Source organism: Xiphias gladius, chromosome 8 (assembly GCF_016859285.1).
Source record: "Xiphias gladius isolate SHS-SW01 ecotype Sanya breed wild chromosome 8, ASM1685928v1, whole genome shotgun sequence".
Lineage (NCBI taxonomy): Eukaryota > Metazoa > Chordata > Actinopteri > Istiophoriformes > Xiphiidae > Xiphias > Xiphias gladius.
Window position 1 is genome coordinate 18,472,699 of NC_053407.1, and position 26,362 is coordinate 18,499,060.

Below are 26,362 nucleotides of genomic sequence, written 5' to 3' on the forward strand. Positions count from 1 at the left end.
CCCAATAAACTTCTGGGCAGATCCGGTTAAAGGGGCGGTTCCAAGACTTTTTTCATGGGCCTTAACATTGCGAGATGGGGCATTTTTTGACATTTTTGGCAATATTTGGCCTTGGTGGAGGGTTGCGTTATACCGAGTACCATTCTAGTTGAGAAATGCAACTTAAAAATCTACCCAGTTTACATTATCATCAAACAGAATTTTACTCTGAATATAAATTGATCATACTATATTAGTAAGCTAAATCTTACTTGCTGGTTACACCAGCTCCAGTTCATCAAGGTCACCAATATGATATGGAGTCAGAAAAGAGTTGATATCTCAGTGAGTGTGAACTCTGTGCTTTGGAGAAATTAATAACACTGTCACATACTTGGCAGTATATAAACTGGCTGCAACACTCCCAGGAGCACAGTGCAAAAACAAAGCTCTGTCAATGCAGGAAGGCTTTGCGGATACAAACACACAACTATTTCTCATTATATATACATATATACACACATATATATACACACACACATATATACACATACATATATACATACACATACACACAAATATACATACACATACACATACACACACATATACATACACGCACACACATACATATACACACACACATACATATATATACGTATACATATATATATGTGTGTGTGTGTGTGTGTGTAAGTGTAGTCCACGAGTCTCTATAGATAGGTCCATCTTCTGTCCCCTCGAGAAATACCATTGCCTGGGCGCTTTGATCTATCCAAACGAATGAGGCAGTGGGCACCGACTGTTACAAGCAGCAAGGAACCCCCTTCAGAATTACACATTTAGAATATTTATAGTTCTCTAAAAATGTCTCTCTTTACATGCTTGTATAACGAGGAATTCAGTTGATTTCGACTAAAAGTTAATGTGGAGATCAAATCCCACTTTGCCAGGTTTTTATGTTTATATGGGGGCCATAATCTCAAAGAAAAGTGACCTGTTGCTTTTACACTGACGTAGACATTCAAACACACAAACACAAACACACAAACATACACACACACATGGAATTCTCTATCTGTAAGATTAATGAAAGAGAAATTTTGAGAGTAAAGAATAGAGACAGTTGGAGTGATGTGTCTAGTGAGAGGAAATTTGTGTGAGCATCTCTGTCCCTTTCAATGTAATTCACAGTCTCTTACTCTCTGACGGCGATGCATGTCAATGTCTGCTGCTCTGGGATTGGAGAGGAACCATCTGGCTCAGATGCACTTCTGAGAATAATGTGTAAATACTGTTGACGGGTGCCAGAGGGAGTCCTCACAAGGCTGTTTTTCAAGCCAAAATAAAGTTTAACTGCAGGGTTCTGGTCTGGTTACTCTTTCACATTGCATCTGTACTTGTTGGGGCAATGTCATCTGCAATGCAATGAGCTAATGAAGCTAAAGGAAAAATCTCCCATCTCTGCTTGACCCAGACCAAATTCTTTAACACGGTAAGTCAAAATACTAATAAAACCTTAATAATGAATAATCTGTTTTATTTTACAATTAACATAAAATAAGTACCATATATCCCCCATTTCTAGTGCAATATCCCATAAACAAGCATTCATAGGCCACATTTATCAGTTAACCATGTGTATAGCACCCACAGCAGTGGCTGCCTTCCCAGTTGAATACATTAGGGAGGAATATGTTACCTCATGGACCACGGCTGACCAACCACATTAGATTTGGCTATTAAGTGTGATAGATTTCTTCTTAGAACACAAAGGATGCTTTTTGATTAACAAAGCCAAACTACTCCTTGGACTTTTCAGATACGTATCTTGGTAGCATTGATTTGTAGAATCTCTGCACAAGTGAGCGAAGGTTTCCACCACGATTGGGAAAAACAAACCCCAACAAGGCAGAGAGAAGAAACACTAAAAAATAGGCCTCCATATATAAATATATTTTATTTATGTATTTATATCTATATATCTCTATCTCTCTATAGATATAGAAATACCCCCCCCGATATCTATATCTATACCTATACTTATATAGATATATAGATAGATATAGATATAGATATAGATATATATGAGCATTTCTATCCCTGAGCACTGGGGACATATCATTATCTGACTGAAACACATGAAATTAATGATAGTGCTCCAGCTTCAAATAATATTTTAAAAGTGATTGCAGTCTTAACTAAATATACCTTGTACATACAATATCTATCTTTGTCATTCTCTTTATTTCAAGGCTCTTATTACTGTAGCCTTCAGTGACCCTGTGTGACAGACTCGTTGAGAGGGATTAAATCACAAGTTCTGAAAAGTACACAGAGATGGAGGCAAAGGGACGAGATCATTTCTCTACAACTTTAGAAAAGTAAGGTCTACTTTCAAACCCAAGAAACTCATAAGATGCTGGGAAAAACTTTATATAGTTTTCATTCAATAAACTCATAATATTCTACAATGATTTGATTTCCAATTTCATCTCATACTGTGCCGTTCATTTTCTGCAACATATACTATATTTGTTGCAAACTACAACCAATAACATCTCTACTTTGGCAAAACACAGTACCATACTTCAGTAGACTAAAATGTCTAAAGACACACTGTTCAGACCTATAAGCAGAGCTAAAATTGCTGCTATCCCTCTTTTATTGAGCCTAATATTTTTTCATCATTTAGGTTGTTTTTTTTTTTTGTTTTTTTTTATTTACATGGTAAAAATCTTAGGGAGAACAATGTTGTTTTTCAAGACAAACCCTACTGAAAAAATCAAGTATATACAGAGGCACAGGGAAGACAAACAGTACATTTCAATATAAAAAGAAAAAGAGCAGAAGGCAATGCAACAGAAAACTCAAGCACAACAGAGAAAAAACAAACCTTAACAGGTAAATGTCACCACACTCTTTTAATGCCCTGAACTGTTAAATGAAAAAAACAAATCATTTCATGACATGCGATTAGAGAAACATGTTCAAGACCACGCTCCACAAACAATACACAGACACTAGAGCGCTAACCAACAGCAACAATTAATCATTCATCACTCTTTTGGGAGAACACAACCTCAACTCAGGATGCTCCAAATCCACATGTGATAGATGTAGAATGAGACAACATTTGTAAACAACAGTCAACAGCAAACATCCCATTTTGCTGTTTTATCCCTGGTTCACTACCAGCGTCCCTGAGATGAGTCTAAGACACACCAGGACTCCAGGGCAGGTCGCAAGGCAGGTCTGGTCTCAGTGGCACAGTTGCCTCAGGCCGAAGAGGAGGATGAAGTGTTTTCGGGCTACAGCAGGTGGAAACCAGCGGGAGAAAAACAGGCGATATCTTTCTTCAGCCTTCACCACCGCTCCCAACACAACACACTGAATCTCTCCCACGTTATCGCCTTCTCTTTTCTGGCCACAAACAGTGCGACTCTTTATTTTCACCACCTGACCCATATACAAACTGCTTCCTGGTGGGTGGTGCTCCAGAAATGAGGTCCAAGCCTTTGATCCAGCTCCAGATCACTGGCTGAAAGGCTGTCACTTCAGCTTTAGGCCCCCAGCATCCCACGGCAGCTCTTCATCTCCAAGCCAGGGCGACACACTTTTTATCACATTCACACATCCTTCGTCATGTGACCAGCCCATTCTGCCCTCTCACCAGCTATCTTACCAGGGAATTGGCTTTTATGCAAGCACAAATACCTCAACTCAAAAACAATGGCGATAAAATACTCGGCAAATAAACCATGGCATTGATTGTGTTGGAAATGAATAGATCTTGCTGTGTGTTTTTCAGCCCATGGGAGCCATGATATGATGGCTGCATCCACTTACATGAAGTCTACCAAAGCTCACATCATCTATCTGTGTTGGGCTAAAGTAAAATTTACAGTGAAAGATAAAAAAAAACAACAACAACAACAACAACAAAAAAACATGCTGAACCACTTACACGTAGGAAAAAGAGGGCAGATTTAATTTAAAAATTGGCACGCATTCCTCATTTCTACAGATGAAAGCTCGTAAATGAAAAAGCCTGGAATCATGCCTGGTATGAAAAGCTAAAGTTATGAATAATGCCTCTGTCTCAATCATCAAGTCTGTTTTAATAAGGTGGATTAGCCCAGCACCTGCAAGCTGAAAGGCACACACGGCTGCACTCCTAACCAACCAAGAGTGGGACAAGAGTCCCTGCGGGCCCTGAACCTCCCATTCTCCCTGTTGGATCCTCACCAGTCAGGAGTAGCAGCAGCAAACAGCTCAGGCTTGTCTTTTATGCCCATGAATCCACCTCCAACGGGCCGGCGCTGCGGCGAGAGCAACTGATTTACACACAGTTGCTAATCAGTTGAATGGCTCTCTTGCTAATGAAAACTCATAGATCTATACAATAACCCTACTGATTTGATTTTAGCTCCCATTACTCATTACTCAATATGCAATTGGCAATAGCAGTTAGATGGTACTGGGGGCAGACAGTTGAAGAATTTGAGGTCAGAATTGTTGGCACATAAGGTGGGGCCTGGGTCACCGCTATCTCTGCCGTTGGCTGAGAGACAGAGCCTCCGGTATGCGCTTTCACTATTTCTCTGTTGACATAAATAAAGGAATAATTATATTCTTTCATTCTGTCTGGCCCCAAAGACACTCCAACATTTAGCTGATTGCAGGATGGATGTACCTAACTCCACCCTCCCATCCAGCTCTGGAAGCTGAAGTTACCCCCGTAAACAGAAGGGCCACTACGGTGGTTTGTTTCAGATTGGCATTGATTCATCATTCCACTGAACAAGTCATAGGCACCAGTCTAATCATGATTAAGACCATAACAGAGAACTCAGTAAACACAGGGGGGATACAACCATCCATCCATCCGCTATATTCATCAATCAAATCACTTCCACTTCCAGCAAATGAGAATGAATTCATTGTGACTTACCTGTTCCGTTGGCTGTGTTTGCTAAGAAGAGAGGATACAAAGCTGAGCAGCTTTGAGATAGACGTACATTGAGGCAAAGCAGATTCACAGCAAAGTCTTATGGACTACCTGGCTGTGAACACCTTTTAGGAATTAATGAGTCTAAGTCACTGATTGTAGGTTTAGAAAGTAGTAGTAAAGTGCACTCACCACTCGAGCAGTCCAGCCCGCCCCATCCAGGCTCACACTGGCATGTATCAGGAGACACACAGCGACCATGGACACACTCCTCTGTGCACAGAGCTGAGACACACAGAGACGTTTCCTCATCAGGTGCACTTTATAATTGAGTTAACTCACACACACACACACACACGCATAAACAGAGTGTAAAACATCATTAAACTGCCAAGAAACAGCATAACGAAAACCACCAAGGTAACAGCTGAAAGGAAATGGCCCATAAAATTGAACACTCAATATCTAATACCATCAAAGGAGTAAATCTTAGCCATGGCACTCATATTCAAATGTATCTCAGGAGACTGAGTCCTTGGTCAACATTTTAGTTTATCACCTAGCTTTACTTATCACAACGGGCTGTTATCAGCAGGCTGAGCCATTAAGAAACAAACTGTAAATCCTCTCTAATTTGATCAGCCAGTGGTTTGTCATATTGTAATGCTTTAATGTAGCAGGTCCAGGCACCCCAGTGTTTACTAAGTGTGCAGTTTTCTTGATCACTCATATTGAGCAACACAGCACCCAATTGATTTGGTCGACATTTGTATTCCTGGCAGCGTGTTCACATAAGTTGGAAGTTTGGCTCAGCTGGATAAGAAAGTAACATACAACTGTGTTTTTTTTTTTTTTTTTGCCACAGCGCCAGTTTTTTGTGTGTGAAGGCAAGAAGGAAAAGTATGACAAAAGTAGGCACTTAGCATGAATAAATCTGTGGCAGCCAAGGTCATTTGGCCAGCAGGGTTAAGACAGACAGGATCTTATCTGAGGAAGGAGACAGTCAGGCAAATATGAGAGAAAAAAAAAAAAAAAAAAGAGAGAAACCCTGCCTGATGGGAATCAGCAGTCCACATGGCCTGTGGAGGGATGATCCACAATCCAAGGGCAGCTGAACAGACAGTTCATCCTTTTAACTGATCAGACCTCATCCAATACTTCATCCAAGTTCTGCATCTTTTGTTCTTTATTTTTTCGAGTTTCTTGTGAAAAAAGGACAGAAGGACAGTATCTATGAGTTGTGTTTTGTTTTGGTTTTTTTTGTTTTTTTTAAAACACCCCCTAGGGCGACTTTACAGGTCTTTGTGCAACACTATGGCGCTCATCCTGCAGGCAATGAGGTCAGCAGGAGCTGGCTGCAGGCCTGAACAGTGCTGCTATAGATTATCACTCAATCAGGCTTCGATTAGGATCCACCGCCAGCAGGAGAGATGCAGCGGGAGAGGAGAAAGACGTGTGAATCCCAAACACCAACAAGCCGGTGCTAATCGCAGAAATGCTCCCAAGGCAAAAATGGTAAACCAGAGATTGAAAGATAATTCAGGGCAGATTTCTGAGCATCAGTACTATGTCAGGAAACTGTCTAATTGCAGTAAGCCAGCAAAAAGAAAAGGGGGAAGAGCTCCAACATTTGTGCTGACGAAGGTGTGAAATCGACTACCTGTAATCAACGAGTCCACAGTATGCAGAATATTCAAAGAGAAGGGGAGACGAATTCAATGTCACCATGATGAGTTGATTTCGTTTAGTTTCAATCAGCAAATTCTGATCAGCGAGAACAGGGAAATGCAAATGTGTCACATCCTTTAGGAAAAAAAAGAAATATGGAAATTAAGTTTTGAATATGGGAGAAAGGATAAAGCGCACCCTTCTCCTGAGATCTGAACCGGTGTACTGAAGGGAAGGCATAATAAAGTAGGAGGTAGGTCTTTCATTTTAATTGAAATTCATGAATCACTCTGCTTAACTCATGTCTAAGGAATCTGTTGGAAAATTGAGTCTTTCATCTAGATAAAAGGCTAATCTAACTCATTATGCAGAGGTGTTATCAGAAAAGGGAACAATGGAGCTAATTGGTGATTGTCATGCAGTGTTAATAAATTTTATATTCTTGCCCAGTCAAACTGCAATCTTTTAAAATGTATGATAAAATAGATCTTTATAGTCTCTACTCTAAATGTGTGAGCCTCCCTGTTTAGAAAGAGCTTAGCTGCGCTCAGGGAAAAAAGACCTACCTGTATAATTCCGTTTGTTTATGATTTTTGTAGTAATAGTGTTCTGTAGTACAAACCTAAGTGAAAAACCTGGGACACTGTGATGCAGCTGATTGTTAAATCAATCTAAGAGAGATGCCTAAAGAACATATCAAACAAGTCCCTCCAAAGCTTCTTCCACATGCCTCTATCTAGCACTGAGATGATTTATTTTAAAACTGTGGCTTTGAAGCATTAAAAAAAATGCAACAAAGTTAAAATGAAAAAGAAATCAAAGGCACAGAATCCCTTTCTGGAGAAAAATCTCATCATCTTCCCGATCATCAAAACCCAAATATGAAATGTGCTAGCACACTGCTGCCTGAAACTTTGTCAAAACCCAACTAATACTGCTGCCAACGTCATTTTTAGAATTATATTGCAGCACTTGACAGGCAACAGTCATGCAGGACTCAGCTGCCCTAAATGCGCTGCAAAAAGAGGGACTCGTAGCCCTGCAGAGGCTGTCAGCCTCTGAAGATATTACAAGCTGTTGTCATTAGCGAGCTCCTCTCACTTCCTCATGCACAACTGTAATAATCATGCTTAATAGGAGGGAAAAGAGTTCCTCACATCCTCTACATAGGCTAGTTACGGTTTAAGGTAATGACTTACGACAGATCAAAGGTCACAGAATTAATATAGACCTCTTGTCAGAAACTTCAAGCACTAATTAATTAATCAAAGTACAACTTACTGTGGAGAGCATTGAGAAAATTAGACAATTACATCCAAAGACGGAACAAAATAAAATAACAAACAAAGAAAAATAACATCCTTAAAGTTAATGTCGGTGATTAAGTGTCAGAAGTATTCTCCTTTTATGTATTTGTATTTGGGTGATAATTCAAGGTCTTCATATTTCCAGATTAATTTAGCTGCTTCTCATTGGAGCCAAGGTAATTGTTGATGTGGTGCCACATAAAAAACACAAACAGGGTTAAAAAGGCAAAACGACTACAGTAGACTAACAACACAGAAAGGGGGGGGGGGGATTTTACATTCAGTAAACAACAAAGTATCCAGAAAGAGACGACTTGAGTTAAATTTTGGGGTGATTTACTCTAGCAACAGGGGGGCTCCTTTTGCCACTGCATGCAAAACAGCTCAGGGAGTACAAATCTCTTAATCCTGGTAGTGAGAGTGCTAGGATTAAAAAGGGGATGGAACAGTTTGCAAAGGCAGCGAAAAAAAACAAAACTGCCCTCTCGGCCCCTGTCAACTCAGTCTCACCACATCACCTGAAAGAGCGGTTAGAGGGGAGGCTGGCAGTTTTCACTCTCAGCCCGACATAATATCAAAATAAAACCTATTGTTCATACAGTTGGGACGCCACATTTGAGAGGCACCTCCACAGTTTGCAGATTCACCTGGTTAACACCCTGAAAAGACTATTAATGAACAAATACCTCCATTGTCAGTCAAATGGTTAATTAATATATTATTGATCAATCTGCGCCTCCCTCGTCAAGACCCCTAGATAATCACACCAGCTCTTATTCTTGGCTGGCTGGCTTCCCAGTGCTCTGCTGCCCTGAGGCTAGTAAAGCCTAGACAAGGACAAGCTCAGCTGTGGGCAAAGAGCAAACCCACATGGCTGCAGTCACTGTATCAGTAACTCCCTTGTGTTGCAGAGGATCTAGGAAAATATTAAAATGGGATTCTAATCTTATTTAAAGGGAATAAAACATTAGGTACGGCGAGAATATCAAAAACGTAGCTCTCAGAAGCTATATGTTCTGTCTTTATTTGGCCAACACACAAAAATATTCAGTTTGATGTGTGTGAGTAAAAATAGAAATTGATAACCATTAATGAAGCTATAAAAATGACAGTGAAGGATTGTTATCAGCCAGTCCAATTTTCACAGCTTCTGCTCTTTTTATGTTATTGAATTCCGGTGTGGTTTTATGGTGGGTGCTATACCTGCTCAGACTGTAACCAGGACCTTCTTGGCTCGTTAATTTTTCTCATTGTTATACAATTTCAATTATATTACCCTTGCGGGAAGAGCAAAGCTGGGAGCAGGCTATGGTGTGAAATGCTGTTCCTTCAAGTTAAATCATGCTCCATCATCTTAAACAGAGTAAATTCACATGGAAGTTAACAGAGGCGGTAGTGGTGGAGTGTTACTCGATGTTCATGATAAAGATACTCACGAACACACAAGTCTCCACTCTCAAAGTAACCAGGACAACACTGTGAGCGGCGCCTATACATGGTCCTCACTCCCCGCCGGTAAGCCGTCTTATAGCTGATCCTGGAAAACAAGACACACCGAGACAGCTACGTGATGTAAAGAGTGACCCTTTCTGAAGGACAGGAAAATATAAAGAAGGTAAAAGTAACTTGTGCCATGATATTTTGTTGTTCTGGGAAAGTTTATAAAGTACTACAGAGGAATGAGAATTAAAAGCCAGCGGAATGTTGTGTAAAACACAAGTCAGTATTTGGGAGGTGAATTATTTGGGTGTGTACTTATTTAGTCGGATGCCCACTATAAACCTTAATGGAGTAATTAACACATTTACTGTAAGACGATTACAGTCAGATGTTGGCTTTGACTACTTCACTGTCAGCCACATTAACAAGGATGTTTAATGTGGCCTTTGTAGACTTGGCTCTGATTTTGGGAGACAGTAAAGGTTGAGCCACTGATGAAATAAATATGGGAAGAAACTAGGAGACTCTTGTTAACTTACCTGTGCCTTGTGCATTTAAACCAGTTGAGGATGTCCGTGCATCTGGTGTAATAGATCTGGTCAAATGGGTGAGCATAGGATTCCTGCACAGTCACAGCATAGCTAAAAGACAGAAAAGTAAAAAAGCCTTGACTATTTCCATTTTATGCTGCTTGATACTTCAGCTCCACTACATTTCAGAGGGAAAATAGCTTACTCTAGGTTACTCAAAAAGTCCTCCAATTTAGTGTACTTCACTATATTTATCTGATAGGTATAGTTACTAGTAAATTTTCAGATTAGGATTTTACATAAAAGACATGATGAGATAATAAAATATAATTCATCTTTAAACATTAAACCAGTTCTTCTCCACCTTTATGCCTTGGGAGTCCTTACAAAACAGCTGTGTTTAGTCTGGGACCCTTGACATGTTTCAGATGAGTTGTTTGCAGTTCTACCAAAACAGTGATTTCCTTAAACTTCGTGAATGTTTATCCAATATTTCACAAAAAGCAAAGATTAGAAAAAAAGGGCCACAAAATGAAGACAAAATTGTGTAGCAGAACTTTCTTTTTTTCCTCCTTCCTCTCCCGTTAATTACCTCACAATCACTCAGGTTGTCTCTTGACTCTTTATAAGGGGCCCAATCCCTAGGTTGGGAACCACTGGATTAAACTACTTTTATCTGGAGTAGTTAAAACCTGCTCCACTTTGATCGACTAAAACAGTAAAATTGTACTTAATACATATTAACAATCTAATTTAAAAAATATGATAATAGATGAGTAGCAGGAATATAGATTTTAATGCTCCTTGGAGATATTTGGAGGAAAAAACAAATAACAGCACACAGGTCCTGTCAGTGGATACAGCCCACATAAAGTAATAACTTTGATATCCAAAGAAAGGACTTGATTCATGTTAGTGATATATGCAGCCAGCAGCAGTTTGAGGATATTGGAGGACCTCAAAGCCGTGAACACAGCCCACTTAGGGAATTCATTTTGATGCCAGCAAGGTGGAACCACGATCCCTAAGTACCCTCACCTTGGTCAGGCAATCATCCAGATAATATATCTTCACAGCTTTCTTTCCTCCCCTTTGCATTGAGGACAGAAATTATTCCTGCTTATTTCTCCAAAGTGACACTGGCCAGCACAACTAATAATTATTCAGGCTCTATGGCTGTCGAGATTGATTTGAATGAGAGTACACTGATCAATTTGCCTGCGTATTTCATTTGAAGCTGCAACTCCTCCAATCTCTCAGAGTTTGGCGACTTGAGCTGTGCGAAATCAATACTGCTGTATGGACTTTTAGAGTAGATCTGGAACTTTGGTTAAGAGCACTTGTAGCGGGTGCATTGAGTAAGTTCCTGGATCGACAACATGAGGACTGGGAGCCGATGTTCTCAAGCTACCGCAGACTCTCTTTCAAATCAAAAATTCAATGTACTGTGGTAAACACAAGAGGATGCCATGCTCACCTCTCCCAGTGGCTGCAGACATTGGGGTCATCCGGGTTCAGACTCCAAACACCAGTGGTGAAGCCCAGGACAAGCAGCAGGGCAGGCGGGGCAACAGATGACCCCATCCTTCACTCTGAGGTGGGGACAGGAAAGAAAAAGTAAATGGTTGTACAGTTAGATGGATTTGCATTTGAAATAGTGCACCTCTGGTAATTTAACTACACTTAAATAAATAGTTCAACATTTTGGGAAACACACTTATTCCCTGTGTTCCCATGAGTTAGACGAGAGGCTTGATACCATTCTCATGTCTGTACATTAAGTATGAAGCTGCAGTCAGCAGCTGGGCAGTTTAACTTAGCATAAAGATTGGACACAGGAGGAAACAGCTAGCATGGCTCTGTATAAAGGTAAAAGCTCAGACGTTTAATTTGTGGTCTTTAACGTGTGTTGAGACAAAACACAACTGCATACATACACATAGCAAGTGGGCAAAAATTTGCCCAGGGCAGAGTAAAAACTGAGGCAAAGGCGTGACCATGTGAGGTGAAAATGTTTCAACTTGAGCAAAAAATGTGTGCTTATCCTGTGGCTTAATGAATTTGCCTCATAAATGTACAGAGATGAGAGGAAAAAGAAGAAAGACAGGAGAACAGAAAGGACCAGAGTTCAGAGATCAATCAGAGGCTGAGATGGGCAGAAATACATAGAGACACACTAGCACACACATGGTTAGTGCGTACGTTGTTAGCTAGCTTACAGCTAACCTCTGTACAGCTGGTACATTGGATGTTTGGGGCACATAAACAGAGACTGTACAAACGGCCCGGTGGACAAAGTCACATGAATGATGCATGGTGGAAATTTGCTTCGCTTTCTGTCTGAACACACAATTAGAGGGGCTGGTGGGCAGATTTTGTTTTCCCAAAATGTCAAGCTGATCTCTTAAAGTGCTTTTTTTTTTTGCAAGCTGAGATTATCAAAACAAATGTCAGTGCTTGCTGAAAATTTGCTTGTGCGATTTGTCTCCTTCAGCAGCACCTTCAAAACTCATATGTGCTCGGCTTGGTGAGCAGCCACAGAGATAAATCCTCCGTGCGACAGAGATGCTGATTTGTTTAGACCAGCAGGTTATTTCATTAGATGCATAGGCAGAGCAAGAGCGCTAGGATCAATGGACACAACAGTGATGGATTCTGCACATGCGCAGGTGTTACCTTAGCAAATCGCTGACGATTTGAGAGTAGAAAACTCACAGAGTGTTGTATTACTAACAACTCACACATGAGAATGAATCCAAGTAAACTGACCCCTGAGTTGTCTTTGCATCTTTGTATGGCTCAGTGGGTAGTGGTCATATGCATACGTGATAGTGTGTTTGCATGTAGACATTAGCTTGTGTGTGCTCTGCATGTGCTTCAGGGTGTTACAGGGGATGTGTTCAATATTTCTGAGCGACTGTATCCAATAACACAGGCAATCACATGTTCACCTAATCTTCTGCATTGATAGCTGTGTGTAGTTCACTCACGCGTGAAAGAAAATCAATCAGACCTCCACTTCCTCTAAGTAGCAGTTCATCTGAACAGGCAGAGGTTAAAGTCATGTTCATTTCCTTAACAGGATGATTAATCAAGAGACACACATGTTACAGGCTACAGGTCCCTTCATATTCAGACCCTTCTCTTAAACAATCCCGTTAAATACTACAGGGACCCTGCTTGATTGACTAGAAAGCTTTTATTGCTCCTGTGATTAGACCACCGCCCACAGCCATTTCTCTGAATGGCTCTGGACAAGAGGAATACCTTATAATTTGTCATGTCACATTTTTCAAACCTCACAAGTTCTCAGTCACAAAACCTGCCGCGAGAGACCGAGAGGTGACAAAGTTAGGATTATCCTGAGTATGTGGCAAGATTAATTGAATCAATGGTTTTTAGTAGTTCCTAGAGCGTGGGGCTGCAGGCAAAGTAAGTTCTACAGAGCCCTCGAAGAAAGAGATAGTGACAGATCTTATAGCCGCAGGCCCGTGGCCTTAAACTCGCCTAATCTTACAGCCAATTGTCCCTGGGTGTTTTTTGTGCATGCTGATGGGGCTCTGGGAGCACAAAGTGACAGAAGTGCCGCTATGCTCAGACACACACACGCAGTGGGAGAGGTGATGACAGGTCGCAGATCTATGGGAGAGAAGAAAAATAATGAGCTTATGATGACACACAGAAAGACACATGCTTCCCTCCTTGCTCTCGCACGCATGCGTGCGCACAAACTCATACATTTCTTATGGGATCAAGAATCTCAGCAGGGGTACAGTTCACAAAAGCTGCTCTTGAAAGGCCAATTTACTCTGCGCAGCCTCCGCATTCGACCACACAGTTTTGATACCATTTTCCAGTGTCCCTCCTACCTGGTATCCATAGACACACTAAAGTTACCCACAGGAATAAAAGCCTACATTAACTCAAGAGGGGCTCGTACAATGAACTCTGTTCACACTTCAAACACCATAAGTGGCTTGTCCACAATGTGACAAGATCACGTTATCTGTACTTATTAACAAAGCCTACACAAGGGTTACTGTGGTGATAATGCAAGCGTGAGCAGAAAATTGATGTGTTTATCATCTCTCTCACTACACTGCTCTTAATGATTCCTCCAGAAGGTCAGAGGGCAGGTTTGAGATTCTACTGCCCTTCATTTTCTGTGAATCCCGAATTAAAATGTAAACACAAGCACGACACAATAAAATGGCTGTTTTTGTTCTCGGCTAAATAAATTATTCAACATTTTTCTTTTGCATGTAAACTGTTCCTAAGGCCCAGCTTGGTGGACACTGAGACAGAAGACTGGAGAATTATTGTAGGTACACTCATTATGTCTATTGCACTCATAAATAAGTTTGATTTTAAAAAAAAAAACTGAATTTAAATCAACCAGTCTACAAAGATGTTATCAAACAGCTGGGTAACAAATACGCTTCAATGCACTCCTACTTTCACTACAATAAGCATAAATTCATCAAGAGAATAATTAATATTTGGATTATTGGTTTACATTTAGCTGATTGGTTAAAAAGACTTTTGTCTTCATTGTGACCCATTTTCACTCAACAAAACCACAGTAAAAGTTTGTTTTTGCATTTCGCTAGTGCTCAACTGACGTAATACAAGTTCCAAATCAAAAGTTGTATGTGATCATTCCTAAAGGATGCAACAAAGCATTTTGCTTAATTTAAGAACCTTCAGATTTGCCTGTTTAGCTATGACGTGATGGTTTTTTTTGTTTGCAGTCAATAGAAATTATTTTGCATGCTGTATTTATTTCTTGATCCGTAGTAATCTGCAAGCCCCATGCAGGCAGCACACGTTTATTGTGTAACGTCGTGAAAAGTGCAACAGACTAACAAATTCTTATCTGAAATCAGGTCTTATGTCCACATTGTCACTATTTTGCCATCACGCAAGGATCTAATGCCACATTATAACCTGTTAGATTTGGTCACAATCTACCTCCACTGAGATATTTGTGTGCAGTACAGCATGTGCAAGTAACAGCTTGGTGACTTTAAAAATCTAAATGTCAAGGACAAGAAAATCCAATATATTTTTTTTTTTTTTTTTTTTTTTAACGCCTGAACAGATTTGCCATTTCCTTTAGTGAGGTTTTTAACATTTGAATTTTTTAAAAAGACAAAGTTAATCTACTTTCTTATGATACATTGGGTCTAAGCAAACTTCTGTTCATTGTTTATTCTGCATACAATATGCATGAGCAAAGAGGACTGCATAAGACAGACAAGGCGGATCAATATGACGCTTATCACTTGGGGCTCTCAAGTACGCCTCCGCCCTATATCTGCTGACATCCAAGAAAATATTTTGTTTCTGTTTTCACTTCAAAAATGTTCACTTTGCACCAAACAAAATGTGCTCCAGAGACTGTATTCACCCTAAATGAAGTTCTCTCCCATTCTTTTGATTAGGGAGACTACAAACCCCTCTCAATAGATGTGCTGCTGCATCTGATCCTGCCGACAAACTGCTGAAATAGCAACATCCTTTAGGCTACTGATGGAGACACAAGTGCAAAGTACAAGAGATAGAATGTAGAGTCAAGGTGTAGGATGTAGTGTATGTGAGGATAAGGACTTCTGACTCTTGACATAGACACACCATGGTTAACATTGGACACTTGCCCGCAGAAACATTGACATTGATGAGACAGAGCCACCTATGTCCCCTGTACTGCCTATCAGCAGGGACATCTGCATGATTAAAGCCATGCTTTTTCAGTGTGTGACTTTTTAAAGAGCAATGCAATTAACCATCCCTGTCCCCTGGCTGACCAGCTCCTGCACTCTTCCATGAATGATGCTAGACAGACATGACTGACTGACAGAAGTCAGAAGCTTAACTCCCATCGATAGAGCCCAAGTGCTTTTCAGGCTCGTCTTACCACTCTATGTGCTCATTCATCACAATGCTCCGTTTTTCGTCTTGCTTGTGTTAATCTACATGTACATAATGGAAACCAGTCAACGGAAACATCGCTTGGTATTGCAATCTTGTCGGGAGCAGCAGAGTAGAATGCTCGATTAGTTGTGGGCTTCTGTGTGTAACACGTCTTTTCACAATCAGCCTATTATCCCTCTTCTAAATTCAGGCTGAGGGCTCATATACAATTTTTATGAGAATTCTTCCAGCCACTCAATCTGTTTTGTAATCACTACTGAAGAATTCCCAGAGCAACCTAATTTGGAGTGATCTAAAGGTTACAGGTGTAACCACGAAGCACAGAGTGCCAATGAGATAGGCCCCACTACTGGCCATGCCTGTCTGCTGCTGGGGGCTATGAATCATTAAGAGTCGGGCCTCATTAGAGAGGCCATGATGTGGTGCATCATAGACACTGTCTCCCCTGGCTTCAGCCACATACCTGAGTGTCTGATGTGTTAGAGGCCAGGTGGAGAAGACAATGACATGTCAGGGGACATGCTGTTTTCCAGCCAAGCAGAGAAACCAAACAGCACAAAACTAAATCCTGAATTGCTCCTTCTGACCACAAAAAAAAAAAAAAAAAAAAAAAAGTAATCTAAAAAGCTCCATGGATTGCATTTTTAGGGCACATGTTTCAACTGTGAAGAGTGGAAAATAATTGAGTACATTTGCACAAGGACTGTACTTAAGTAGAATCAAGATACAATGGTACACTTAAGTATCTTTATACTTTCACTTAAAAACATTAAAAAGAAAAATGTACCTTTTACTCCAGTACATTTATCTGACCATAATCACTAGTAGTTACTTTAAAGAATAAGATTTTAAAAACAAATCACATGATGATGTACATGTAAAACATGAATTGTTATAGATTTAACATCATTAGTAATAAATACATCATTAATAATAATACATCATTCAGAATAGGAGTTTTCTGCGCAAGGAGTACTTCTACTTTAAATACTTAACTATTTTGTTAAAGATACTTATGTTCTTCTACTTGAGTACATTTTTGCATGCTGGACTTTTACTTGTGAAAGACTATCTTTACATTGTGCTATTTTTACTTTTACTTAAGTAAAAGGGTCTGAATGTGTCTTTCCCCGCTGACAGTGCCGAAAATTCCCATTAAAAAAGGGGCGATATGTAAGAATTGGCCAACTGTCGAATTCATGCTCCAAACAAATAGGTGGCAGCATATTTCCAGAAAGTTGGGGTTTCCACCCGTCGTAAGAAACACGGAAATGCACTCTTTGGTCCCTCCCAGCTCTTTAAAGAGTCCTAACACTTGAGTTGGCATCAAATTTATTAAAGTCATAAAGCCCAGGAGGGTGTTTATAGCTGCATTTATGGGAATTTCAGTAATGCTGACAGCATGAAGTGCAGCCAAGGCAGCAATGTCTTACCTGATCTCAGTAAAAATGTACTCTGGGTACTTTACTTTTTATTACACATCAATAATTATGAATGCCACCTTGACATGATCCTGCTGAGGATTAACTTTACAATCTCTCAATCTCCGACTGGACATTCTATGACCATAATACTGCTTAGTTATGGTTGTGGACATTAATAGTTCAGCTCATTTGTGAATTGAACTACAGGGCACAGGATGTACTGAGTTCAAATTATTTTATACAGGACAGGAAGAAAATTCCATCCTGCTTTAGCTCTGGGCTTTTGCATATGATTTTCAGAGCTAAGATTTAAGATCCACAGGAAGGACAGAGAGACAGATGTGCAATATTCATGTTATTAATATGCACAACATTCATACAGTCCTGGTTGAAATTATTGGCACCCCTGAATTTTAAGTACAGATTTTAGAATCTCTTCAAAAATAAATGTAAATGAACCAATTTGTAAAATCAAAAATATTTTAATAAAATGTCCAAGTTTACTGAACAGCAAAAAAAAAATGCTTTCATATAATTAAATTAAAAAAAAAAAATACAGGCATAAAATGTATGCTTGTCACAATTATTGGAACCCTTTTGATGAATTTAAATTAGTTCATCATACAAAATAAAAAACAAATAATACTCACCTGTGCTTAATTTTCAGGGTTGACATGACCTGAATTAACCAATGAATGATAGTTTTACTGCATAAAAAAGGGGCTGATTGTTTCCAGTTTCTTTTTCACAATGGTGAAGCAAACAGGTCATCAGAAATGCTATCATCAAAAAACTGAATAATTCCAAAGTCTACAAGGCAATCCCCAAAGATCTTGAAATCCCTGTTTCAACAGTTCGTAATGTTATCAAGAAGTTTCACGGTCATAAAACTGTTGAGATGCTTCCAGGATGTGCTGCTAAGAAGGAACCGTCTGTGAAGGTTGATGTGGCTTGTGGAAAAACCACAATGCAAGACATCTAAAGAGCTTCAGGCTGACCTGGGGCAATCTGGAGTGGTGGTTTCACTTGGCACTTTGCGCGGCACACTAAACCAAGTAGGGCTCCATGGGAAAGTCCCGGGAGGACACCACTAATGAAGGAAAGGCACAAAAAGGCAAGACTCATGTTTGCAAGAACTTTGATAGATAAGCCTCAGTCTTTCTGGGATAATGTTCGATGGACAGTTGAAACCAAAGTAGAGCTCTTTGGGAATGCAGCGCATTAGTTTGTTTATAAGCGACGAAATGAAGCCCATAAGGAAAATACCTACCTACTGTAAAACATGGTGGAAGTCCTATCTTGCTGTGGAGCTGCTTTGCTGCCTCTGGTACTGGAGGCACTGAATGTATTAAAGAAATTATGAAATTGGAAGATTACCAAGGCATTTTAGAGCGGAATGTGTTACCCAGTGTCAGAAAACTAGGTTTGAGGCGAAGGTCTTGGTTCTTTGAACAGGACAACGACCCAAATCACACATCCAGCAGCACAAAAGAATGGTTGAAAAGGAAAAGATGGACTGTTTTAAACTGGCCAGCAACGAGTCCTGACCTAAATCCCATTGAAAACCTTTGGAAATCTGCCATTTCAAAAAGGACTCCTGCAAACTTAAAGAAGCTTGAAACAGAAATGGAAGAGTGGCAGAAACGACCAGCAGACAGGTGCAAGAAGCTTCTAGATGGCTAGAAGAAACGTTTAGAGGCTGCCATTGTTGCCAAAGGTTCTGCAACCAAATATTAGGGAAGGCTGCCAATAAATGTGTCCAGGTAACATTTCGTGTTCGTATCATTTCACTATTATGAAAGTTTTTTTTATTTTTTTATTTTCTTTTGTTCAGTAGATTTGGACTTTTTATTAAAATATTTTGATTACACAAAATAGGTTAATTTGCAGTTATTTTTGAAGATATTCTAAATTCTTTACTTTCAATTCAGGGGTGCCAATTATTTCAACCAGGACTGTATTTATGAAGTTCATCAATTTCACCCGGGTGTATTCAACTACCACAGCACCTCACTATAGGTTATACTTCTGATGGTATATTGCGTCAAAGAATAGAAAATATACAAAAGTAGTTTAGTATTTTAGGTGTGCACTACAAATTGTGATTTGATTGCTTGTACATTCACACAATCAATCAATCAGTCTTATACAGATCAACCGAATTTATGTCTTCAACTGACTCTTGGCTGTCCTCTCTCAGACTAAATCAAGTGGAGACACTGATTATAAGAATAACACATCTATCATAACAAGAAATTCAAATCAATCCACAGATTGGCAGCTATTTTTGGTAAGTGAGAAATTCTTTAAGTCTTTTATTCTGGCAAAAAAATGACCAAATATTCATTGGTTTAAATTTATCTAGTGGTTGTTTTATCATTGTAAAATGAATATCGTCAATTTCTAGACTGTTGGTTGGACAAATCAAACAATCTGAGGACCTAATCTTGGGCTTTAGGAAATGTTGATGGGCATTTTTCACCATTTTTTGAGACAGTTCGATTAACTGATTAAATTAAATTGAAAATAATCAATAATGAAAATAATCATTACTTATAGCCCAAGTATGTTTTGAAAGGAGGATACTTTATCAATTAATACCAACATTTTAATTTAACAAGCGACTTTGGTATGAAATTATTGAGTGGAGTTACATTCTCCCGTGTCAAACCTTCTCAGCTCGGTTGCATTGTATTTTGGTATTTTATAACAAACATGGTGTTTCAAGTCGCTCTTCCAACCATTAATGAACTTATAACCATCCAACCCTCAAGTGGCAGTACTGCTTAAGTCATGGGAATCATCAGTGATTAGGAAAAACCTCAAAGATTTAAAAACTGGTAGTTCTTCGGCTGCTGCACTGGGGCATTGGGAAGTTTTCTCATGAAACTGATATAACACAAAAGCAGCTATGACTTGGTTTCCTCTTGGAGATTGAGGCACCTGGGAAAATGCTGTGCGTCGTTTAACAGGCGCTTAATTCTGGCCACATGGTTTATTCATGTGGTGACCGCTGATATCACGGCTCTCATAAATCACGCAGTGCAGCATGCTGGATGTCCACACGCTCGGGCAGGGCTCACTAATCTCAACACCATCTTTCATCTGAATAACCTTGCCTTACCGCAGGGCAGGCCAACACCAGACACAGACCACTGGAGGAAGGCTCTCCTCGTACTTTTATTTCTTTCACACTGGGGACAGAGACTTTCTGCAGCCTTCCAGAGCATACAAACAGTGTCCTGTGTGCTCCCAGGCAGGAGTCTGCCCACTCTCAACCACAGGCAATAATGAGAAATTACTTCATGGACATCAGAGGAACTAATCTAGTCTAACGTTAGCTTTATGAATGTAGAATCAGACACACAAGGGAGGAGAGCAGCGGAGCGAGTCGAGCCATCTGTTCAGAAGTGGTTCAAAGAAAGAGCAGAAAATTTGAAACTAATATGAGTAAACATGATCATCAAATATAGATAACATAATCCAGCATATAGCTACTTTGCCCTAATTTTTCTAATGTTTTTTCTTCTGTCAAAAATTATCAATATTTTTTGTAGTTAATTGGAATTGGGTTCTTATTCACATAACAGGCACAGAATCTACAGTCATAAACTTGTCACCAATTACCAGCTTTAGGCCTACATTTTCCAGAAGAAAACTAATTAGTGAAACAAAACCACTTAATGAACCAAAATAACGGTGTGCCTGATGTCACATACTAGCTCTTCCTGTGGCTTGAAATAGTCACTATATTTCCCCCCATGCCTTTAATAACAAACCCCAGGCTTCACACTGACAGCCAAATGTGTTGCTATGCCCTCTGCGCTACTGCCTGTCCTCTATCCACGGCCTGGCTTTGACCTCCTGCTGCCACCAGTCGGAAGCACCAGTAAGGCTCTCCTTCCCCACACAGACAATTAGCCACTCCGTGACTGATGGCAAGTAATGAGAGCTGCTGGAGAACAGTTGGACATCTTAGGACAAATTAATGTGTGAATATTAGCCTGTTGAACCTTCTGCTCTCTCCCACCAGGATCGTTTTTAGCGGCGAACAAAACTGAACCACTCTATTACTCTGCAGCTCTCTGGTCAAGGAAGCACAATCACACAATCATGAATATGAAGCGGGTCGGATTGTTATCACTGTATTATATAAAGTTACAGCTTCTACAGAGCCAGGGCCGAACCCATCAGATGTAAGGTGTGGATAGGAAAACAAATGAAAGAAGGTGGAGGGAAGAAGGGACTGAAAAGGCAAGTAGGGACGCTAGCTGCGCAGCTCACCATGAAATGCTGAAACAACAGCACGGCTGCCAGGGCAATTTTACACCCCAATAGTTGCACACCTCAGCCACCAACCCGTTCAAACTCTGAACCATGTGTCTTCTTTGTGTCTTCATTTATTTTGTGTCAGTGTCCAAGATGTGAGAAGCCAAGCAGTGAGAAACTCGTCCCAAATGTCGCACGGTAAGCGGTGTGTGAGGCAGAAGAGCAGCGGGCGAACAAGAGAAAAGCCCACTGCGCCTGGATGCACCCCGCTTTCTGTGCAGACGATCTCACAGGAGGGTACTAAACTTCACAGTCACCTTACACTTAGGGAAACATGTACTGTAACACACGAATATAAACTGATCGCTGAATAGGCTGCAGTGGTGAAGGAAGTATTCAGATCCTTTGCCGTACCAATACATTAATATAAAAATACCACATTATGAGTTTATGTCCTACATTCAAAAATCCTACTCAAGTTAAAGTACAGAAGTAGTATCAGCAAAATACTGTAAACTTAAAGTATCAAAGTAAAAAAAAAAAAATAGTGTTGTTTTAAAATGGCCTCTGTGACTGATATATTATTGTATGTGATATTTTTAGGTTATTGATACTGATGTATCAAGCAGCATTTTGATGTTGTAGCTGTTTGAGGTGGAGTTAATGTTAATTACTTTATATACAGATAGGTAGTTTAGTATTGTTTGCCACCCTTGGGGGTCAAGGCCCGTCCAAAGGGTAGCAAGATTTAATGGGAGAAAAAAAATGAAAAAACTCAATTCTGCCACACAAATTATTTTCATTTTTTTTTTACTTTTCTCTGATCTTTGATTTGTTGTGAAACATCAGATAATTTGAGCAACTATTGAAAATAAACCATGTGAGAAATTTATAAAGGAAAATGTATTTTTGGTGTAACTGCCAACACCTCATAGACATTTGAAACGTGAAAAGGATTCATATTATTCACAAAAGACTGTGACAGAGGTATTTTTTTTATTTAGGATCACCAGTCAAAAAGGTTGGAACCATCGGTTTTAATCTTTAACAATATGTTGTATTGTTTGAGCTGTAAAATCCTAACTTGAAAAGTAATTAGCATCTGTATCTGTCAGATAAATGTAGTGTAGTAAAGTATACTACTATTTCCCTCTGTAAATAGTAGTAATAGTAGTGGAGTAGACGTACAAAGTAGCAGAAACACTCAAGTAAACTATATGTGCCTCAGAACATGAGTAGATGTACTGAGTTACTTCCCACCTCTGATGTACTGTAGTTTCTGGCATTTAATCAAATCAAGTGCAGGCCAAACTTCACTTCTAATTCACAGAAAATGAAGAAGCTGTGGGATCTCCCACAAGAAGAATGTGTGTCTATTTAGGTGGAATTTCTTCTCTGTAAATAACCAATTAGAATAAAATATTAACCTTTTATATTCCACTAAAAGCTACATCTCCGACATCTCTCTCTACATCAATGGTTTACTCCCTCTGCTAGTGTAGCACATTAACCTTTTTGGATCACTACTCAAAGAGGAATGACTTACCATCATGATTATTAAATCTGAAAATATGCTCCTGCAGCATGTTAAGCCCGGCCATCCTGCAACCAGGTGATCTCAGTGTGGTGAAATGAGACCAATCAACCAGATTTGTATTAAAGATGTATGCCCGATTTTTGCCACCATGACCTTTTAAATGACCTTGAATCCACTTGAGCAAAATATGCCAACTTACACTGAATGCATTACAAAAAAAAAAAAAAAATTAACAAAAGAAAGGAGTGTGTCTGGCTCTGTTCAGCCTGCCTGATGAATACAAGACGCCTATTTTCGTCGATAATGTGACAGACTTAAATGAAGGCAAAATGAAACTGGTGGTGAAAACCCAAAATGCACATAAAGCCAGTGAAAGTCATTAGGAATTTGCTTGTACAATCGTTAGGAGACAAACTATAACCACTGGGCTTAAGAAACAATGCACTTACATGTATTCTTTATAAATCATCTGCTTCATTAGAGGTTCACAGTGTTAAAACTTACCCTGTATCTGTATTTCTCTGTGTAGTCCGTAATACTAGTATGTAATTATGTCATAAATCACAATAGTGTAAAAATCACCATGCAATCCAACACGCAAATAAATAAAATATATACCTTTACTTGCTACTCCTTCAGCCTCTATATCCATTATTCTCTCCACTCTCCCACGGCCGTGCCGGGTAGACTTCCTGATGCTGTTGCTAGGGGTGCCAAGTATTTGTGCCCTGACCTTCTGCTCTCTGGACAGGTCTGAAGTGCGACAGAATTGCCTGTGAGGGGCCAAAGGAGATGGGACTCTTGGCTGGCTGGTGCATTATTCATGAGTCGCCCCTGTTGAGTGGGCAGTTATTCAGCATTCAAATCCCAGATGTTGTTCAATCTGTGCTCCATTCACTGTCCTGACTGCTGGCCATTGATCACAAGCAAGGTACCCAGATGCTGAATAAGTGCAGGGGCTTTATATATAGGGCTCAAAGCACCTGACTAATAACACAAAGATCCATCACCAGACACTGGAAACGGTCCAGAGTTTGCTGGCTAGAACTGAACGGATGGGCTGAGAGGATGCAGCTACAACACTTATTAAACAGGAGCAGCACAGCATGTGGCTGAGAGGTGGCAGCGATAGGTTATGTGTCAGGTAACCATGCAGTGTAGCAATGGAGCTGAGTGTAGGCAAATAAGCATTTCTGTGTCTGAATCAAATTTCCCTTCCACAGAAATCAGCAGCACTGTGTTATATTTATACACCCAGATATACACACAGAGACACACACATACACAGAAAGAAACAGAGAAAAAAAAAGAAAGAAAAAAAAACTATGATGAGGTCCCTCTTCGGAAGGTGCCGGAGGCAAGGTTTCACACTCTAATAGGCATCACACTATTAATGGTAAGTTGAGCACTGTGAAGCCGTTGTTCACTTTAATCATCAATCACATATAGGCAGCCAAATGTGGCATGACCACAACTCTCCCCTGTCTGCATTTGTCAGAATAATGATCATCCCTCATCGATCATGTTGCAGAATTATTGTATGATATGTAATGTGAATAACAATTACCATGTCTGCTAGCCTACTGAGACACACAGGATTCACTGTGGCACTTACTGAAACACCTACGTAACAATCTTGGGGCCTCATGTAGAGCTCATGTTCAGGTCAGTGTTTCATGTTAATTACATGTTCTTTAAAAGATCAGTATTAAACTTTTCCAAATTAATTTGACCTTTCAAAGCCCACACTCTTGTTAGCACACCAGATTTCTGGTTTAATATTGTTTGAAATTGAGGAAACTGTCAGAGAAGTTTCAGCAATTTTAGGACCCATCCAAAGCTCACACCGTGGATGCTGGGAAATATTTGAGTTTGTTTCACCTCTGTTCAAACAGAAAAGGGGACTTGTTGGGAAGTATTAAAAATGGCCTCATTCTTTGATCTATGAATCATCTTCTACATAACCTTTCATGGGGCTTTTATAAAATGAATCACGTCCATTTTAACTGATGTTCTCCAACATTTTAAAATACTTAGTGCCTCTCAGTACCTTTTCGATTCCGTCAAATTAACATTAACATTAAATATTAAATTTCAGCATGTTTCTGAGAAAATCATATTTCAATTCTCTACGTCTGCTCAACAGCCTTAGTTCTCAGAAGATTAGCTAAAATTTAAAATGCTCGTTGAATATCTTTGGTTTCTCTATAGTCTAAATAAGTGATTAAATCCTTTTTAAACACCATAGTAATTAGTAATTAAAAGCCAGTTCAACTCATCTGCAAATGCAAAGCAGTGAATACATTATGCGTAAAAAGCATATGCCAGAGATGGAGAGTGGATTTTTGCTGTCTAAGGCATAATGATGAATAATAGCCTCATCAACAAAGCACAACACATCCCAATCCACTGAGATCTTATCGTTGCTCATGTATTTCCTGTATCTCCGATGGAAAATGCGTCATGTGGTCTCCTTGCACTGTAAGTGACAGCCCAGTCATGTCAAAAGACTTGGGCTTTATGGCAGCATCCTTTCACAAGACAAGGAAGAAAAAAGGGACAGGTGTAAGCAGATGCATCAGCAGTATTTGTAAAAAGTCACCAGATTCCCACAAGGGACATACTCATTGACGTACGTCATTAAAACAAACAAGAAAAGAACTGAGGAGTGCATTAATCAGAGCACGACCAGGCATCGTGGTGAGCTGTAGTCCATGGCATTTCTCCCCAGGAGCGGCTGTACCTGAGGGAGGGGGGTGGGATTATCGCAGCTCCACGCTGGAGCTCCTGTATCTGGAATCTGCCTGAGCTCATCGTTTCTGCTCCTCGCTAAGAAGCCGTGGCTGGATATCGGGCTCAGGCAATCTATTCCCCCGTAGCCTGTTGGCTGACCGACCTCAATGCCAAGCATTGTCGAATTATTAATTAAATGCATGCAAGCAGAATCAAGTGCACACATGGTCAGACCTTTGGGACAGCTGACATAGAATTGAAGCTGAATCTAAATTGCAGATTTCTTATTATTTTTCAATGCCAGTTAGCTATGCTGTTTTTAGGAGCAAATCTTGTGGCCTTAAAAATTTAGCATCACTTTGGTTTTATTTAACTTTGTTGTGATGCAAAACGTGCACGACTATGACTTTTTCTCAACAATCTAGGCTCGAAAGAAAAGAAAATACATGACAAAAAGGGCTTAAACAAACCTGTGTCTGCAGTTTACAGTCAAATAATTCAGTATAGAGTGCAGCATAAATATGTTTATTTAGACAAGTAAGGGATAAGATGTGGGTGTACGCTGTCTTATATTGTTTTCATTCCCTCTC

At 39.8% G+C, this 26,362-nt stretch overlaps 1 protein-coding gene across 1 annotated transcript in view; it reads right to left on the reverse strand.

Moving 5' to 3' along the window:
• megf11 (multiple EGF-like-domains 11) overlaps positions 1-26,362 on the reverse strand; it is a 70,689-nt gene that overhangs the window by 40,864 nt on the left and 3,463 nt on the right. Inside the window, exons 2-5 of the mRNA XM_040131861.1 lie at positions 11,353-11,467; positions 9,885-9,986; positions 9,342-9,442; positions 5,123-5,215 (exon numbers count right to left, since the gene is read on the reverse strand). Of these exons, the coding sequence (XP_039987795.1) occupies positions 5,123-5,215; positions 9,342-9,442; positions 9,885-9,986; positions 11,353-11,459 (403 nt within the window). The 5' untranslated portion in view covers positions 11,460-11,467. The remainder of the gene's footprint in view (positions 1-5,122; positions 5,216-9,341; positions 9,443-9,884; positions 9,987-11,352; positions 11,468-26,362) is intronic.